The following is a 19,571-nucleotide window of genomic DNA, read 5'->3' on the forward strand; positions in this document are numbered from 1 at the left end:
AAACATTGCAAGCAGCTAAAAAAAATGGCAAATAAAAATAAATTATATATTGTACTACTTCTATACAGTACTTTTGCATATATTTTTAAAAATTTGACAACAAAATCAAATATTTCTCAACAAAAGAGAAATGTTTCCACATACAATAAGCCATGCTGGAAGCAACCGTGTACAGTAACTCGGTCTCTGTGACCTTGCAAAAAAGCAGTGTTGGCATGTCAATGATTCCAGCATGACATCAATGATTGTACCATAACCGCGTAGCTTGGGTTGTCACTCTCACAAAAAGTCATAAAGAAACGTAATTTGGCAAATGTCAGCACATACATTAAAGCCTGGTTCTCACGAGAGCCCTAGTATCCCAGATCGGGAGCTAACCGTTAGCACCTGCGTGAGAACGCCCGATAGGTTACCGCTAACGGTTAGCAAGTGCTATCGGTTAGCAAGTTGAGCGCATTTTTATCATCAACCAATCACACATATACGTTTAAAATTTCCAGTTTCTTATTGGTCAGTGATTCGAACATCATATTTTTTTGGTATAATGATCGGGATTTTCTCGTATGAACGCACAGACGCTAACGGTTAGCAGGCGTGTATAGCCTAATTAATTTGTTGGCAATTGAATAGGAAGCGGTGACACTACTTAGGCAGTCACAACATTTCTTTGGATTGGCGATGGCTGTAGGTCTTCAATTACAGACCTCCCCAGGGTGCATAATTTTTCTTTGTAACTTGCTAGGCCTTACAAGGAGACTTAATTACAGAGCATCAAGGGTCCACTTTGATATAAGCCTTACTGAATGGATTACCCTTGTTAATTTCTTTCCTCCATGGTTAAACACCATATCTCATATAATAGAACTGCAAGTATTTAAATTATTCATGGTAAATTATTAAAAAGATTCTAAGTACATACAATAGGTTCTGTGGGAATGATACTGTGGATATGTCCTGACAATGAGGTGGGTAATTAACATAATATTAGCATATTTTTTACATAAGATAAAAATTCTATTGCACATCTAGCATCCAACTACTGTTTAGGGCATTGGCAGTTATACCAACCAATTAAAAAGCTTTGAATATCATTTATAAGATACTACATTAATTAACATGCAAGATTTACTAACTTTGTTAAAGCATCTATACCAACACCCTACTTTTTTTCTTCATTTTTGTATATTTCATATCCTCTTTCCTCAATAATCACTTTATCAAGTTACATTATTCTTGATAAGTAGCATTGTTAGCAACCAATAAAATAAAGCAGATTTTAAATGACACTATAATAATAATTAGATTATAATTGAATAACACCATTATGGATTTCAAATTTACTGTTATAAAATACTCTCTGTCATATATTCCTACAAATTGAAAATCTGACCAGGTGGTGAGTTACACTCTCCCTACATGTAATGTTAGGCACAGTAGAAATGAAGTAGAGTACTGTACCACATACCCCTACCTAGCATGGGGTTACAGCTTAAGACTATCAAGCCACGCACTAAATTTCATTGAATAGGAATCAATGGACCCAAGGCCACCTGGCTGGTCAATTAAACTTGATAATCTGCGCATTAAATGCATTTGGTAACACAAACATCTATTAGGAAGACTTAACAAAGTAGAACACTCATTAGCAAGCACTACTCAATTAGCACAGCACATTAACAATACATGTTATTTGAAACACATTGACAGTTGAACATATGAGGTCTGGTGACTTTATACAATCACTCCATTCACCCCTACACATCTCCCCCCCCACACACACACACCAATCCAGAGTAGTGGCGTATCTTAATGGCATGGGAGTGATAAAAAAAATACTATTAAAAGTAGTTAAAAATCACCTTATAATTTATATCAATTATTTTTGGCCAGCTAACACCCCAACTTAATCCTTGAGGAGCCCCCCTTCCCACTTAAACTTTATGCCTCCACCATTCAGATGTGTATAAGAGACAGATTATATATTGTTTTTTCTCCCACACCCCCACCTTTTTCCCCCACACCCATTTCAATACTCCTAGATACGCCACTGATCCAGAGAGGCACTACTTTACTGTATGTACAGTAATCAAGCAGGTACAATAATAGAGAACAACATTAAAACATTTATACATCTAGAAGAAACTGGTAAACAGACAGATCCACTTGTTCTTCCTGGCAAGCTTCGATTACATTGCTGATTCTAACAAAATCAGATGAAGATGACTTGCGTTTCCGCCACTTGTTAAATGCTCCAAAGATCTGGTTGCGTACTGAGAAAACATTCTCATGCTTAGCCTGAAAGATCTCTGCTTCGGTGACTCCCAGGATTCGAGCGAGGCTCTCCCATTCCGATCCCAGGTGCTTCGACAGCTTGTTCAAGTGCTGTTCTGTGAACGTTTTGTTGGGATTTTTTGCCTACAAATGATAAAATGCAATACTTTGCTTTAACTTAAAGTAAAAACCTTCACATAAAAAAAGTGTTATTTTATATTCAACTATTTTATTATTAATAACCAGGAAAACAGGAAAAATTTTTAAATAATAATTACCTTAAACAATGCAAAATATAAAATTTCATAGTGTAACAATTAGGGGGCAAGTACTAAAACTGTAATTTAGCCCAAAATAGTTGGTCTCTGTATGATTTAACAAGTAAAAACATAAGAAAGCACAAACAACAAATGAAACTGTTTTATAAACACAGAGAGATGGAGAAACAAACGTTCTAACCTGTGGTACTGTCTGTTCTTCAAGTACAGCATTATCTCCTCCACCACCTGGTAAAGGCCTGTCATCTGGCATCTAATGCAAGAATAAAACACTACTAAATTATGACTTTGTACTGAAATGCTAATTTCAGCAATAAAAAGACATACTGATCAACGTAATTCAGTTTTCATTTATTCTAATGTATGCATATGCTGGCTGGTAATTGTGTGACCAAAGTCTGTAAATTACAACAAAACTGAAATGTTACGTTGTGTCTCTATTGTAAATTATTATAGCTGATACCCAATCTTTCAGTGATAATTTCTGGTAAATAAAACCATATAATGAAGTTTCAATCTACTAGCTTATATTACCATGTATTGGAAATTAGGTAATTGTTTCATTAAATTAATGAGCTATCAATTTATCTGTATTTCAGTTGACTTACCTGAATAAAGTCTTTAACCTCAACACCCAAAGTGACAGACAAGCTCTCCATGTGATTCAAGATATCTTGTAAACTTGGTCTTTTCATTCTGTCGTTTTCCCAGCATTGGTGAAGCAATTTCTTTAGCTCAGTTGGCGTCCTGTCATCTAGTGGGTAACAAGCATTCTCCATCGTCGTATCTTGCGGCTTCTTACACGTCCACATTTCCCAAATCACAACACCATACGAGTAAATATCCGATCGCGGTGAAACTTTGATATGATTTGAGCGTTCTTTAAAAAACTCATGATTTTCCGGGGCCATCCATGCTAACGATCCGGCCATGATTGTGCTAACTGTTCCATCGGTGATGCGCGAAATTCCAAAGTCACACAATTTTAAATTGTTTCTATCCGTGATTAGGAAATTTGGCGATTTAATATCTCGGTGAATTATATTATGTTCATGCAGGTATGCTATGGCATGAGCACCTTGTCGGGTCCATGTAAAGAACACATCTTTGTCTAAGCTTTGCTCTTTTTTTCTTTTCTGGCTTAAATAATCGAGTAACGAGCCCTTAGCAGCATATTCCATAATGATACAATACCATGGGTCCTTTGTGATGACCCCTAGCACCTCTGTAATAAAATTTCGACCAATGTGGTTTTTTCCTTCATCGTCTTTAATTATTCTTAATGTAACTAACTCAATTTCTTGAACACGATTTAGATGTTTAATTGCAACTGGAAAATCTTCCTTAGTTTTCCATACACCTTTAAACACGCTACTTGTTCCGCCACGACCAATACGTTTTCCAAACTCGATTTCATCTTTTGGTATTTCTAACAGCCCTGGAAAATTATCCACTTCATCAGTTGCCATTTTAATTCACACTGTCTAGAAAAGTAATAAAACATGTAATTTTAACATAATTTAATATATACATTTTGGTTACAGTATTACAGAAATTACATAGTAGAGAGGTTTCGCAAGCTTACGAAAAGGATAACGAATACGGTTACATTATCAATTTTGTAGTTAATCCATCTCATACAGTGGCATATCTTTCGCAAAGTAGGCGATCCATGACTTTTAAATGAATCAACAATCATATGCAGCTCGTATATATTTACTGTATTGTTAATTATGTTTGAGGCGAGAATGACAATGATGGAAATGACATACTCTTTATTGTTTTCATAAGGTTGCGATATCTCCCTATTAAAATAACATGCTAAAAATATGTTTCTCTTATATTACTGTACCATAATGAACAGGTTACCAAGCCACAGAGATAAGTACAGGTTTGCTGGAAATTTGCAAATTTAATTTAAATTTATTTATAAAAAGGGCTCACTGTATGGGTGCTTTTGAGCAAGTTTTTTGTGGATAAATCCGGAAATAGCCATTTCCGGTTATAGCCCAAATAGGTGTTAAACGCGGACCGCTTGCTGATATCTGCTGATAATCCAATGCTGCAAATTGCAGTGTTTTTGGAGGAGCAAAAGCAGCATGCGTTAGTAGCTTTTTTCCAAAAAGAAAACTGAAAAGCTTGAAAAAATAAATTATTTCAACTGAGGGATGCCTAAAATCCAGATTGTTACCTTGTTACATACGTTTTGCCATGCATACAAATACATGATCATGGCACCACTGCTTATTCATTTAACAGGGGTAGTAATTTTCTGTTATTAGACTACAATTGTCAAACGAATGAAAGTTTATTCATGGTTTATACGCCAAAAATGCACATCTGCGGTTTATTGGGAGTTTGCTATGTATGCTTTATTATTGTTGTAGCTTCTTCGGTAATTTCATTACTTGATTTTGAAACAACTACAGCAGTGGACCAACGCCAAAGTCTGTATGTTTCTTAATTAAAGCGTGGGGTGACGCAGCTGGGTGACGCAAGGGTCCAGGGCAACTTGATGAAAACTCATCATTTGCATAATACCTTAGGTTTTACGTCTGTGAGGTTATTGATTTTTTTGATAGCCGAATTCTGCACGAACTGGTAGACCATGCCACCCTCAGATACAATACCGGTAAGAACCCTATTGTAACTCTTTCCCGTTCTCGCCTGAACACACCCTATGAAGCTGACAGTCTAGTATGCTTACTGTACTGCATTACTAGTCTGTAAATGTTTGACAAGACATAAGAGGAAGTATTAGCAAGAGAAGTATGTAAACAAATGGTGTGAGTTGCTTGTTAAGGGAAATCCGTTATTAGTGGTGTATTTAGACTTTAATTAGTTTCCTCAACAAGGCTTAGTGTGCAAGGCCACGATGTTATAATTTTACGTAGATGTTTAAGAGACTTAAGCAAAAACGGAAAAAAGAGCTATTGGATCCGGCTTGTTAAGATTTAGTTAGAAAAAGAAAGTGGAGTACCACAAAAGAAGTGTCATCAACAGCAAAAAGCTTGGTGCCGAGTCTGGGATTTACAACAGCAGCGGAAGACCCTTTCTACAGCAATTGCTGTGGGTGCTGTGAGGAAATTTGAAAAATGCTGTAACAGAGCAGGACTTTTTCTCACGACTTAAAACAACTCCACTCCCCAAACCTCATAAAGAGACTTCGCTGATGATAAAAGCATCATATTATTTTCTTATATTTAAAAGGTATCTGAATAACAGCCGACCATGATACGCTAGAAGGGTCACCCTCTATAAACTTAATGGTTTTAAAAAAATGATATAAATATACTGTAATGAAAAAATCTTTGCAGACGTTACAAAAAAGTATAAACAGACAGAAACACTACAAAATAATGTACAGGTTACAGGACTAGTCTGAAACTTGGCAACTTGATTTTAATGTTTCATAAAATATCACATTATGTACAGTATGTTATAAAACTCAATCAGAATAGAAAAAAGGTATTTTTTCATCACAAGAAATACCTACCAATACTCCAACAAGAAACATTTGAAAAGCAAAAAATGAACTAAATTCCTTCTTAAACATGCTAGAAAAAATAATAATGATAATAAATAGTTGTACCCTTATCAAACCCAGACCTCCCTTCCTTTAGACATGAAGGGGGGGGGGGGGTCTTGGCTTATATAGACCTTCCTAGGTTATAGCTGGTACAAAAACAGGTTAACTCGGCCACAAGCCAACTCGGCCATAGTCATCTCAGCTACAAGTTATTTATAACTTATTATATTATATTATAGGTTATAAAATAATTTATTAAAATGAATTGCATATATTGCTCAATTTTTGCATCCTTTTTCTTCAGTGTGGGTGAGGCGTATAAAATTTAATAAACAAATATCCACAATAGGAACAATTGGTATTGTAGATGGTTACTATATGTTCAATTCCATAGCTTTCGGTACATTTGTGGCACTTTCACCTGCTGTTAAGTGGCGGTTCGCTCATTATCACAAGAACCTTTTGTTGGTATGATCACATGACAAAAGGCTGTTGTAGATCGGCGGTTGGTCATATCCGCAATCTTTGTTCAATGGGGGGGGGGTCGCACTTTGATGGCTTCTCGTATTTTTCATTATTATGTGTTTGTTTCTATTGAAAAAACTTTAATATTGCCCCATGTAATGTTGTGCCTGGTAGATTTGCAATGTTCAGCGATGGCTGAGAGTATGTACAGTACTTCAACTTGTTGATTGGTGTGTTCTTTTTTGAGTGTGCTTGGTTAATCAATGTTCTCCTCCTTCAATACAACATTTTAGTGTTGACTTTGGCTAGGCCTAGGCCTAGCCTAGCCTTGTATAGGCCTAGCCTCCTCCTCCTAGCTAGGCTAGCCTAGGCTAGGCTGAGCTTACCTTGGATAGGCTAGCCGTACCCTAACTTCAATCACACCACGCCAATAGTCCTGCAATTAATTCAGGTTGTTAATTTTCTAATTCAATTCATTATTAATCTACTAATTACTAATAAAGTGAAGGGCCTATGCCCTACTTACATATTTTACAAACGATTAAAAACACGGATTTCGCCGCGCCGCTATCTCTCTCTCATTCATTCAGAAACTTCCTCCCTTCAAATGAATTCCGCCCTCTAGGCCTAGGGTAGTAGATCTTCCATGATGATACAAAAGACCCATCAAAATACCTAACATTCTAGCCTAGGCCTATTTATATTTCTCTCAAACTCATTCAATTTATGAGAAATCAATTATAATGTAATTATTGTGAATATTTGCTCACATATAAATTGATTTAGATATTTAAAGAGCTGGATTTGCGTCTCCCTGTAACACCCGCTCAAGAAGAGAACAACGGAACGGAAGTACTTTTTGGTCATTGTCGCATGGCAACTGTTACACAATGGCAGAAGGGTTGTTTTGATTTTTTAATACGAGCTTGTTAGTGTTATTTTATAGGTAAGCATGTCTAGTAGTAAATTGAATATCTGTTTGATTTTAGAACAATTTAAATGTAAGTCGATACTCATTATATTCCAATATCATACGAACTCTCATTGCATTTATTTCGACTAGGCCTCGGCCCTCTCTACTCTCTATCTAGGGCCTAATCTAGCTTACTTGACAGCCCAGCAGTCCGCCAAATGTGCGTAGTCCCGTGTCGTCAATCTTCTCCAAATAGGCCTGGTGTAGGCCTAGGCAGTCCGATCAGGGTTGTGTTGACCTTGAGAAAAGTGCCGAAAAGCTATAAACTTGGACAAAATAGTCTATTTTACTCATAATACATTTCAACTAGTATTAAATGAATAGTTCTATGTTTACAGTACTTACACTTAAAAACTATTAAATAGGACAATGTACCATTTTTTTATCTTTTAAAAATATTTTTTAGGCCCAGCCTAGGTGGGGGCCTGGCCCTAGGCCTACTTATTAATATTTTGTTGTTTTTTCGAAATACTGTTTTTTCGAAATACTGTTTTTAATATTATTTATTTGTACTGTTTTCTGTAGTTTTGTTTTTATGATTTCTCAACAATGAACAAATTTCTTGTTTGTACTGTACTATTACTTTTACAATACAAATAAGACCAATAGAAGTTCTTTCATATTAAATCAAAGTGTATCACGCTGTGTAGCATCTAAGAATCATGTCAGCTGAAGTCGATTCATTACCAGATAGTGAGCCACCGATGTTCCTGCAGCGTCCTTCTTCAGGAAGTTCGCAGAATGTGGAGCACATACTTGCTCAAACTTTCCGAGACTTTTACACAAGGGATTACGTTGGACAAGAAACTGTGAGAAACTTGAACAAGTCGCGAGCAGGTGATGACAGCTATCATGAGAAATATGTAGAAGAGTTACGTAAGGTATGAATGGGCCTATTAATAATTTATTATTCTTTTTATAACATACAAAGTCACCCAAAAGAAATATGAAAAAAACATTGAAACAAGTGAAACAGGAAAATCATCATCAATAGGGAAAAGTACACTTAAATCATATAGTTTTGAGAGCAGAATATTATTAAAATGACATTTTGAATCCAACAACATTTTTTTGCTGTAGGTACAAGCTGAACATGAACGACGATTAGCAGAAGCTGCAATGTTGTCACGTCATATTATGCAGGCTAGAGCAAAGGCTTTGCAAGCTGATGAAAGAGATCTGGAGGAAGCTGCCAAAGGCTGCGAACTGTATCATCAGTTAGGCCTACCACCTGGTATGGCAATGCTTTAGTATACATTTAAGTTTGAATATCAATGTGTTAAGTACTAGATAACATTTTGTGGAATACTTCATTGTAAAGTGCAACATCTAGTCCCGAGCTCATAGAGACCATGTATTATGCGCTGTATAAGTCTCCAACCATTACCATTAGGCAGCTGAGTATATTTTTCATATAAGTATCTGATCCAATTGACCAGGATAATACTTTTAAGTGTACAGATGCGTTTGCATGTTGTAGTAGACCCATATACAATTATTATTAATTATTGTTATTTTATTGATCATTGTTACAGGGTCCCAAGTCGAAAGAAATCCCTCCCGTGAGATCTAGTCTGGTTTGGCGCCTCGTGGGAACAGATTGGTTTCCCAACCTTGATGTCAGGGTTCAATCCCTCGCTGTGCATTTCTCTTGTGTCCTTGAGCAAGGCACTTTATCTACGTTGTTTCCACACAGGGGTTGAAATGGGTACCTGGTGGGATGGCCTGCTCCTCTGCTGATTACAGCAGCAACACTTAAGCATGTAGACCCAATGACCGGGTTCAAAGCATTTTGTGTACCTGCAAATAAATTTGCTGTGTATTTTTTTATGGTGTATGTATTTTGCTCGTATTTATGAATTGTGAATGTTATTGTTGACTTTTTGTACATGGCCCTGTGGGAGAACAGTAGATATGCTACTGAACAGGTTTTCCCAGTATAAAGAATAAAGAAATAAAAATATAAATAATATTATTATTATTAATATATTACTGTATATTTATTTTTATTTTACTGGGCATGGTCATACACATCAGAACTGACTTCCGTGAAACAATTGATAATATTGTAGTTAAAACATGTAAATATTATATTTGGAGGCCATCCAGATTTCAGGGAGAATTCTGTGACTTCTGTGAGACTTGTAACCCCTGTTGTTATCACTATCCTTATATATTATTCATACACTCTTTCCCCAAACTGTATCTAGAAAAAACTTCAATGACTTTTGTCTGTTTGTGTTGAGTACAGCGCAATTACTCTTTTGCATTGTAACATGAAGCTATAGACGAATTGCAAAGCATACAAGTATATAAACGGTAAAGCGGATTATGAAACTACAAGTTTGATTTTAATGAAATAGCTTTGTTTATTTATTTAATCTTTCTTTATACTGTAGGCACTTTCAGTACTATCGTATAATACTGATTTTCAAAGTGGTAAAGTGTCGAGAAACATATATACAGTGTAAATTGTAATAAACAACTTTATTACAATAACTTTAACTTTAAATAATTACCTTTGTTACCAGGTGAATCAAACTACATGTCATTTCTGGACAGTAATCTCCTTAAAAAGCATAATCTCATCGTGCCCGAGGATTTCTCAACAGCAGAACCGCCGTTAGCGAGACCACCAAGAGGTGAAAGACTTTGTTGTTCTTTTAATTATTAGTTCTTAATATTATTAGAACATTGTGTTTTGTTGAATTGGTGCTAAATTCAGTCACGTGCGGTAGATATTTTTATATATAAATAGAAAGTGTTTGGAGATATGAATTGTTTAAAAAAGAAAATTTAATAAGAAAGGTAATGAAAAGAAGAGAAAGGAAAAATGAAAATAATGGAAATTATAAGAAAGGATGATAAAGAAAGGAATGATAAGAATTGAAGAAAAGAAATTATTCATAAATTATCATTACAATACCTATTTAATAATATATAATTCTAGATTCTATTGTAAACCTATGTGTATTTTAAGTTAGATGAATATGTTTGCTTTTACAGCTGCAAAAGCTCCTCATTATTCACTGGCAACTGAAACATCAGTGCAGCATTCCAAGTTTGACATTCCACCTACTGACTTGCGATCTAACTCCAGCATATCAACATACAGTGTGATTGATCCTGTAAGTAGCGTATAGACATTCATAAAGGAGGATCTTTTTTTCCGTTTATAGTAGAGTCTATCTTTGTAAGTGCCAAAAACTCATGGGGAAAGATGGTGATGTAAATAATAATGAAAATTAAACAATAATTGATTATTTAACACAAGCACAGTTAATATACTTATATCATCAGATACGATCGGAGAGAGAACAATGGAAGGACCACATGTCAGCTGAGAAACGAGAGCTTAATCGCAAAGATCTTGCGATGGTGTATAAGAAGTCTGATTTCCTTCGCAATGCACGTCATCGACCACCATCAGAACCGGCAGGGGGAAAATCTCTCATCAAACCTAACAGAGTTGTTCACAAACTAGGGGGTGCTAAACCTAAAGTGACTGTTACAAAGTATGTGGTAATTTTTTATATAATTAGAGAATAGTCTTTATAAGCACTTTTGTAAATGCCTACCACCACATTTGGATATAAAAAGTCAATAACACTTGACATAAATAAATAATAAATAAATATATAAATAAATAAATGAATAAATATTAAAATACTTTATAATATTAAGTGTTGCATACAAAATGTTACACATACACGATGTAGATAGGTTTTAAAATGAATGTTATATTTCATCTTTTATAGTAAAAAAGAACCTTCAGTTGTATTCTTAGCCACGCCCTCAACAGTGGTTTTCACAGACTACAAAGTTCGTCAGGTGTATGAGATGTGTTTAGATTTAAAGAACGTGTCAGCTTCTAGCCGTCAACTCAGAGTTATCCCTCCGAAGACGGAATACTTCTCTGTTGGACTCGGTAAGTCTTTTAAATCCATGAGACTAATACACTAAATGTTCAAGTCTTAGCTAGTATTCCTACAGGGACTGGTTCTAAATAGTGTTATGGTTAGGCCCCAACTACTGTAGTCAAATTTGTAGGTCTTAACATGAGTAGGCTCAGTTGCATCTACCCAGTAATGCCATGTCTCTATTGATTGATTTGGGTTGTGATGTTTTGGCCATAATGTGTAATATTTTTGTTGTGTTTTTGGTTTAGGTTTTTGTTGTGCTATGGTGCTCATAGGTTGAAAAAGTTATTAGTGATTTAATAAACTTTTGCACATAAAAATATTACAAATTGTGATTTTAATTGTTTTAAAATCTAACATTCAAAATTGACACAATATCATTTCAGTGCTAGAGAAACTTCAATGGCTTTCTACCTCCAACTAAATACTTTATGGAAGCTTTATGCATTGTGCAATATATAAGCTTAAATATATTATTATTGCTTTTCAGGTCAATTTCCAGGTGATTATGGCATCATTGCTCCAGGTATGAGTTGTCAGTACAAAATCCGTTTCATCCCAGATGCTTTGATTGATTTTGATGATGAGCTCCAGATCCAAACCCAATCCAGCCAACCTCTGATAGTTAAACTACAAGGCAGACGCAAACCACCGCAGCTCTCTTGTAAGTTAGTCAATATCATTCTAAGTTTTACATTCCTAGCAGTAGTGGCCCCAGAAATTTGCTGACAGGGGTCCTGACCCAAAAGTCAATCTTGTGGTGGGAGTTAAGTGGGAGAGTTTATGGTTTACGATAGAAAAAAATTGTGGTTTTTAGCCACATTACTAGAAACTTTGGATCAGCAAATTAATTATCATAGACCAATTGGTGTCGAATATCACATGGTCTGTGCTAGGTTGAGGTTTTTTTTTTTTATTAGTGGGTAGAGGGCTTGCTCAAAAGGGGGATCTTGCTAAACCATAGAAACCACCCCTGGTTAGTTTTAGTTCTGGTGTCTCAGGATTTTATACCCTGGACTTTGGGATTGGAAGGCAACCTTTACATGTTGTATGACCTTTCACTACCAGTTGATATGCCAGCTTTGTCATGTATTGGAAGATACACAGTAAAAGCTATCCCTCTAGTGGGAAGGTATAATTGGCCTTAACACTTGTCTTTATATCTCAATAACTACTGTAATTGTGCGATGTATCGTGAAAGAATTTCAAAACGGCTGTCTTGAAATTTATATAAATTAAGTCTCTTTATATTAATTTCAGTGTCAAGTGTTATTGACTGTGGCTATTGCCTTGTGGGCGGTATCCATGTTGCTCAGTTCATCGTCAAGAACACAGGTGGAAGTGGTAGATTCTGTATCATGCCAAGAGACGCTTGGCCAGCTACTAACCTCAAGGTTTGTTGGCATACTTTTCTAACAACATATTCATTTGTATGTAAAATGAAAGCTAAATTATTTGTTAATACCTATTTTACAAATACTTACCTAAATAAACCAAAAATAGTATATTTCCAGTGCTCACCTCAAAACAGGAAACCCATCAAAGCAAATAGGAATGTCTGTATTGCAATATGCCACAATTTCTTTCTAATTTCTCTTTTGCTGTCTAAAACTGTGAACGTATACAGGAAATTATCTTCTCATTTAAAAATTTCAAGATCTCCTTTACTTGTGGATGTTTTACTTTGAAAAAAATGATTAGGTTTTTTTGAAAAAAACAACTAGGATAAATTATGATGAAAAACACATCAAAGCATTCTACCCATTTAGTTTAATATGTGTATGATTTTCATTATTAATTCTGAATTTGTCATGAATATTCATATATTTAAATTATCTGATTTACAGTCACTGAATGCTGACAGGGTGAAGCTTGAGCCTTTTGACGTCCAACCTGCCATGTTTGAATTGCCGGCAGGATATTCCACTCTCCTGCAGGTAAGTCATTTTATATTTTTGTCAAATACAGTAGATTGTATTCCACTGTACAAGTACAGACCTAAAACGTCACCATTGTCTTAACCATTGTAGGTTGTATTTACACCGCCCTCAGTTGAGACATTTACCCAGAATATCACCATGGTCTGTGACAATTGCCATGTGAAACATTTTACTTTAAAAGGTGAGTACTGTATTTATAAATTATTCATTTATTTATTTCTTTTCATTTATTTAGTATAGCCCACAGAAGAGGGTGACACTAGCCAGTGGACAATTTTGCTGTAATCATCATTTTCATCAACATCAGAATTAAAATCATGATCATGAATAATTGTCAGTATCATGTCTATACATTTTCCATAATTAAAATATCATTGGAATGTATAATGTGAAATGTCTTGGAACTCTTTCTTTATGTATAATTATTTCATGTACAGGTGAGGGCCAGTCACCTGGGGTGAGGCTTGTGAGTGTCAAACCAGGTGGAGAGAGTTTCCCTGTCCCAGGTGAGATTTGTGATACCACAGCTCAACATCATGTGAACTTTGACACACTGAACCCCATGACCTACACCGAAAAGAAACTACAAGTTCAAAATACAACGTAAGTCTTTTAGCAATGATCTCTTTCTTTGCACCTTCTTAATGAGGGAGAGAAAAAGGGAGGAATGAGTATAATTTTTTAATGATCACCAAGTGGTTTTATTATAATACATAATATTTTCATGTATTATTTTTGGGTGTTTATTATTTTTTTAGGTAAGTAGAGGGTGTGTTTCTCAAAAAATTGTTTTTCGTATTTTAATTATGCTAATATTCATCTGGAATTTAGGAATGTAGACCTGCCTTTCTTCTGGGAGATCCTCAAACCTCACTTGGAGTGTCCAGATCCAATGATGACATCATCTTCCAGTGACCACATGATCAGCAGAGTACAGGAAGGTGGAGGGAACTTTTGCATTGCTCCAGATCAGGGTACTCTTTCAGCAAATTCAACCAAAGATTTTATTGTTGGCTTCTCCCCAACAACTGTAAGTATATTACAACTCTACAATTCATAATTTTTCCGTCTGAAAAGCTTAATGTAATTTCATTCCTATAATTATTATATGCCCAATTATGGTTGTATTTCTTATTGATTAATAACATACTGTATGATGATTCCTGGAATCTGACTTTGACATTAATCTGTATGTACAAGATGAAGTAAACTGTATTGCCCAAGTGATACTTTTAAAATAGTATTTTTTGTCATCTCTACCAGGCATTTCACCAATAGTTTATATATATACATTGCACAAAGTATATGCAGGATCAATTTATATAATCATTTTTTGAATGCCTTCTTTGATAATTTAATAAAATTTAAGACTCATTAAAGGCTCAGAAAAAGGAAATTACAAGGCTCAGAAAAAAGTTAATTTTGTTGTGATAACACATAGCATGAATCTGTGATTGGAAGGTAGGCACAATAACCATTCGAAGTCAACAATTCTCTTTCTCATTTTCAGGTTGGATACTTCCATAATGTAGTACATCTACTTCTAAAAAACATTCCAGTTACGGACACAACCAAGTCAACATCAGCAAAACTAGTTCACAATCAACAAAATGAAACAGGAAATAAAAGTACGTCAGCAGCATCATCATCATCCAGAGACCCCTCTACTAAAGACATGGTTTGCCTAGAGGTTGAGCTGAAGGGAGAGTGTGAAGAATATCATGTGTTAGTCCAGCCTTATGCAATAATAGTACCTGGTACTATGCTGGTAACCACAACAATTAGAAAACAATTTCAGGTACGTAGTGTTTAAATTTCCTTTTACAATGTGCTATTTGTTTTGAGAATAGACAAGAGTGGAGTTTAATTGTTTAGTGGCTAAGATACTTGCCTTCCAATCCCATGGTGTTGCAGGATTTTTTTTTCCATGACCAAAACAACTCCACTCCCTAAAACTCATATGTTGCAGAGACAAGCTAAACCAGTCACTCCTAGCAAAAATCAATTTTTAGTTATTAATACAGGGTTGAACAGTAAAATGAGAGCTATAAAATGGTCAAAATCACTTAATCCGACATTTCATTATGAGAAATCAGCCTTCAAAGTTTACAATTTCTGGCATTTCTCCTTCAGAAACCATTACTAAATCATGACAAATTGTTGTTTTAATATTGAAAATGGAGAAAATATCAAGATAGCATGATGTATAGATATATAAAGTTTAATTTAGTGCAATAAAATAGATTTGAGTGACTGGTTTGGCTTGTCTCTGCCTCATATTGAGATTTATTTTGTGCAAATCATCATGTTTGTATATTTGTCTTGTGCAAGGTTGAATTGTTACCTACAAGTAGGACAGTGATATATTCGCTTTTGACAATCTTTGGTGCACATGCTCATGTGCATGAGCCTAAATACAAAAAAAAAAAGAAAGAAGAATGCAACTTGCTACTAAGCCTCACCCCTTGGATATATTTGCTACTGTCCCACAAAACAGCATTAATTTATGTAAATATATGCATTTGTGGAATATCACATGCTGATTGGACAAGCACAAATATTCCTGCTCCAATTCTGATTGGTCTTTTTGTTAAGTTTGGTTTACATGCCAGAAACGTCTATTGAAACTTTGGCCATTTTTTTTCAGATGGTCAACTTTAGCCAATATCCTGTCACATTCAGTTGGTCATCGTTGAGTGAATGTCACATCATTGAAGTTGAAACTCCTCAAGGAATTATTCCACCGGGAGAAGTTGCAGATCTTAGGCTGACCATTACAGGTGGACAACCTGGTTTGATTGACCACACTCTGCTGTGCCGTTTAGATTATCAGGATGAACCTCTTACGCTTAGAGTGAGGGCACGTATAAAGGTCAGAAATGAAAGTACTTTGTTATTTAACTCTTATTGTTATTGTTATCATTATAGTTATTATTTTCTTCAGTGTTTTTGTTATTGTTCATTTCATTGTTATCATTATTCTTATTGTTGTTATTACAAATATTCCTGCTCCAATTCTGATTGGTCTTTTTGTTAAGTTTGGTTTACATGCCAGAAATGTCTATTGAAACTTTGGCCATTTTTTTTTCAGATGGTCAACTTTAGCCAATATCCTGTCACATTCAATTGGTCATCGTTGAGTGAATGTCACATCATTGAAGTTGAAACTCCTCAAGGAATTATTCCACCGGGAGAAGTTGCAGATCTTAGGCTGACCATTACAGGTGGACAACCTGGTTTGATTGACCACACTCTGCTGTGCCGTTTAGATTATCAGGATGAACCTCTTACGCTTAGAGTGAGGGCACGTATAAAGGTCAGAAATGAAAGTACTTTGTTATTTAACTCTTATTGTTATTGTTATCATTATAGTTATTATTTTCATTAGTGTTTTTGTTATTGTTCATTTCATTGTTATCATTATTCTTGTTATTATTATTTTTTTTTTTTTTTTCTCTTTTTTTTATATTGCTATTGTTATTTTTATTTTACATAAGAAGTTTTGGTACATTCTTTATTGTTGCTCCTTATAATAAGGGTAATTTTAAATTGCATTCTGAGTAATTGTTACGTCACTTATAATGTAGCGCATCATTCCGGTAACTGTTTCATGTGGAGTCAAAATGCAGTTGCAAGCACTTCTTATTTTGCTAATCTGATAATCAACCAATGATAAGAGAACCGTTTCTTTCTCGATATTCAGTAGAAACATGCCCATTTATGATGCATTTCTTTTTAGGGTCCAGAGGTGATTATAGATACACCATCTGTTGATTTTGGTCTGGTTCGTTATGGGTATGAAGTCACAGAAGAAATTGTAATCAGGAACATGTCACAGATTCCAGCTAAATGGAGTATATATGAAAGCAAGGAGTTTCAGGACAAACAACTGCAAGTCAGTAATAAATATTTGTAGCAAGTTTAGAAAAAAAGTTATATCTGTATATTGGTTTATTTTCCAAATGGAATTCATTTCATTTTGTGAGACAAAATTCTTAAGACAGTTTTTAAATCACGAGAAATACTTTTCAGTACAGTTTATTGAAATATTTCCTGATATCTGTGTGTTAAAAATATACTATTAATGCTACAAATGAAAGTTCATCTGTGATAGTGATACATTAATAGATAATATAAAATAACAGAATACAGAATGAAATTCAAATAATAAATGAAACAAACAAAAGTCTATTAGATAATAACTCTTGGCAAAAACAATACTGCTGAGTTTATTTTTATTGTTATGATTCTGGCATGAAGAAATGAGAAACCGATTAATATATTATTTGATATTCTTAAAATAACATTCACTGATTAATGACATTATGTTTATATTTTTCAGGGAATTTCAGAGTTTGACTTTAAGCCTTCAAGTGGGGAGCTACCAGCCTTGGGTTCTACCCTCATCAGAGTCACCTTCAACCCTACCTTCTGCAGATACCTTAGCTCAGTCTTTGAATGTTCAATTGACAATGGCAAGCCATGGTATATCTTTTTTATTTTCTGTTCTAACTTTGTGATAAATTTCTTGGGTTCAGACCCAGCATTCTGGGTGTAATTATTGTAATAACAAGTTTAAACTGCACATAATTACAGTATATCAAATGTCAGTGCTTAAATAAAAAAGTTATAAAGGGTATTATCAAATTCATTCATATGATAGTCAATATTTTTACAAAATTTTGATTTTAATGTTTTTGAATAACTTGATACTTATATTTTATGATTGTATACTTTGTAAGTGAATTTTCTTGCTAAAATAGTATTTTCTACACATATTCTGTAAGTCTAGTCATATTATTTGTACAGGTTAGTTTATCTTTGAGGTCGATTTTCTCAAAACGTGGTTCTTATACACCTAAACTTTAAATGCTCATATCTCTGGATTTACTTATAGTAGGGAAGCCATTCAAAGACCAACTGAAAGCTTATAATGTGATCTACCCAAATATACAGTTACATCGGTGTACGTGCTGACGTCAAGAAGCCCCAGGCTTGCCTTCTCTCAAGTAGTCTACATATGCCAGAGGTTTACGATAATGTGCAAACGCAACATAAGGTCCAACTTCTCAATCAGACTCTTCTGCCTACAAGGTTTTTCTGGGGAGAGGTAAGTTATGTCATGAATATTAAGGTTTACCCAAGAAGTTTGACATACATATGTATAGAATAAAGTCAAGTAAATCAATTTTTGCTAGTCTTAACCATTGAATTTTGGATCTGGTGCTCACACTTGTCTCATAACAGCACCCAACTCCTAGTGATGAATTAGGCTACGTCTGTACAAAAAGTCCTTTGGAAGTACACTGGTAGATAATCCTCTGCTCTTATACATACTGTACTATTTGTTGCACACAGGACCAATGGCTTAGAAGTATTTTCCTGAAAAAGATGGTACAATATCACTTATGGAACCAGATTCATGCAAGAATACTTTACATAATCCTTGTGTCTAACACACATATACATACTTATATATATACATACTTATATATATATACATACACATATATATATACATATATATATATAAATATATACATACTTATATATACATATATACACATACTTACATATATACTTATATAGGCCTATATATATATATATACATACATACATATATGCAATATAATATATATACATACTTATATATTATATATATACATACTTATACATATACATATACATACTTATATAACAGGAAAATCAGGAGTAGCTGCTTGGCAAAGTGTAGATATATATCAAATAAAACTCAGGAACAAGGTATATATTTGCCAAATTTAATACAGAAAATTCACAAACGTTTTCGGCCATAGGCCTTCATCAGGTGTGTATGTATATACTTATATAGGCCTATATATATATATATATATACATACATACATATATGCAATATAATATATATACATACTTATATATTATATATATACATACTTATACATATACATATGTGATCTTATACATTTACAGGTGTGATCACACCTGATGAAGGCCTATGGCCGAAAACGTTTGTGAATTTTCTGTATTAAATTTGGCAAATATATACCTTGTTCCTGAGTTTTATTTGATACATACTTATATATACGTATATATATTTATATATACATACTTATATATATACATATATACACATACTTACATATATACTTATATAGGCCTATATATATACTTATATATATACACTTATATTCTTAT

At 34.3% G+C, this 19,571-nt stretch overlaps 2 protein-coding genes across 3 annotated transcripts in view; one reads left to right on the forward strand and one right to left on the reverse strand.

Moving 5' to 3' along the window:
- Nucleotides 1-1,992: 1,992 nt before the first annotated feature.
- LOC117108333 (mitogen-activated protein kinase kinase kinase dlk-1-like) lies at nucleotides 1,993-7,198 on the reverse strand. 2 transcript variants are annotated; one of them, XM_033250318.1, is made up of 4 exons: nucleotides 7,070-7,198; nucleotides 3,158-4,033; nucleotides 2,731-2,802; nucleotides 1,993-2,415 (listed from the first exon to the last, which is right to left on the reverse strand). In XM_033250318.1, exons 2-4 carry the CDS (start codon nucleotides 4,016-4,018, stop codon nucleotides 2,125-2,127), a joined length of 1,224 nt encoding a protein of 407 aa, XP_033106209.1. In that variant the 5' UTR covers nucleotides 4,019-4,033; nucleotides 7,070-7,198; the 3' UTR covers nucleotides 1,993-2,124. The 2 variants fall into 2 exon arrangements, with proteins under 2 accessions (XP_033106209.1, XP_033106210.1); XM_033250319.1 differs by having other exon boundaries at nucleotides 3,158-4,029; nucleotides 7,070-7,167.
- Nucleotides 7,199-7,355: 157 nt separating this feature from the next.
- The window catches only part of LOC117108314 (deleted in lung and esophageal cancer protein 1-like), a 25,951-nt gene continuing 13,735 nt past the window's right edge, over nucleotides 7,356-19,571 (forward strand). Inside the window, exons 1-19 of the mRNA XM_033250290.1 lie at nucleotides 7,356-7,489; nucleotides 8,149-8,397; nucleotides 8,597-8,750; nucleotides 10,048-10,158; nucleotides 10,523-10,644; nucleotides 10,817-11,031; nucleotides 11,275-11,444; nucleotides 11,927-12,100; nucleotides 12,697-12,830; nucleotides 13,284-13,373; nucleotides 13,467-13,557; nucleotides 13,814-13,979; nucleotides 14,208-14,406; nucleotides 14,887-15,174; nucleotides 16,024-16,248; nucleotides 16,468-16,692; nucleotides 17,116-17,271; nucleotides 17,719-17,861; nucleotides 18,333-18,510. Coding sequence (XP_033106181.1) covers nucleotides 8,179-8,397; nucleotides 8,597-8,750; nucleotides 10,048-10,158; nucleotides 10,523-10,644; nucleotides 10,817-11,031; nucleotides 11,275-11,444; nucleotides 11,927-12,100; nucleotides 12,697-12,830; nucleotides 13,284-13,373; nucleotides 13,467-13,557; nucleotides 13,814-13,979; nucleotides 14,208-14,406; nucleotides 14,887-15,174; nucleotides 16,024-16,248; nucleotides 16,468-16,692; nucleotides 17,116-17,271; nucleotides 17,719-17,861; nucleotides 18,333-18,510 — 3,060 coding nt within the window. The 5' untranslated portion in view covers nucleotides 7,356-7,489; nucleotides 8,149-8,178. The remainder of the gene's footprint in view (nucleotides 7,490-8,148; nucleotides 8,398-8,596; nucleotides 8,751-10,047; nucleotides 10,159-10,522; nucleotides 10,645-10,816; nucleotides 11,032-11,274; nucleotides 11,445-11,926; nucleotides 12,101-12,696; nucleotides 12,831-13,283; nucleotides 13,374-13,466; nucleotides 13,558-13,813; nucleotides 13,980-14,207; nucleotides 14,407-14,886; nucleotides 15,175-16,023; nucleotides 16,249-16,467; nucleotides 16,693-17,115; nucleotides 17,272-17,718; nucleotides 17,862-18,332; nucleotides 18,511-19,571) is intronic.

Source organism: Anneissia japonica, unplaced genomic scaffold (genome assembly GCF_011630105.1).
Source record: "Anneissia japonica isolate Jap-2015-1 unplaced genomic scaffold, ASM1163010v1 scaffold426_len1935630_cov189, whole genome shotgun sequence".
Lineage (NCBI taxonomy): Eukaryota > Metazoa > Echinodermata > Crinoidea > Comatulida > Comatulidae > Anneissia > Anneissia japonica.

Coding starts and splice junctions, on each gene's coding strand:
- LOC117108333 (XM_033250318.1), bottom strand. CDS start 4,018: ATGGCAACTGATGAAGTGGATAATTTTCCAGGGCTGTTAGAAATACCA. Junction 2,803..3,157: donor AGGTTAAAGACTTTATTCAG/GTAAGTCAACTG, acceptor TTCTTGCATTAG/ATGCCAGATGACAGGCCTTT. Junction 2,416..2,730: donor AAGAACAGACAGTACCACAG/GTTAGAACGTTT, acceptor TATCATTTGTAG/GCAAAAAATCCCAACAAAAC.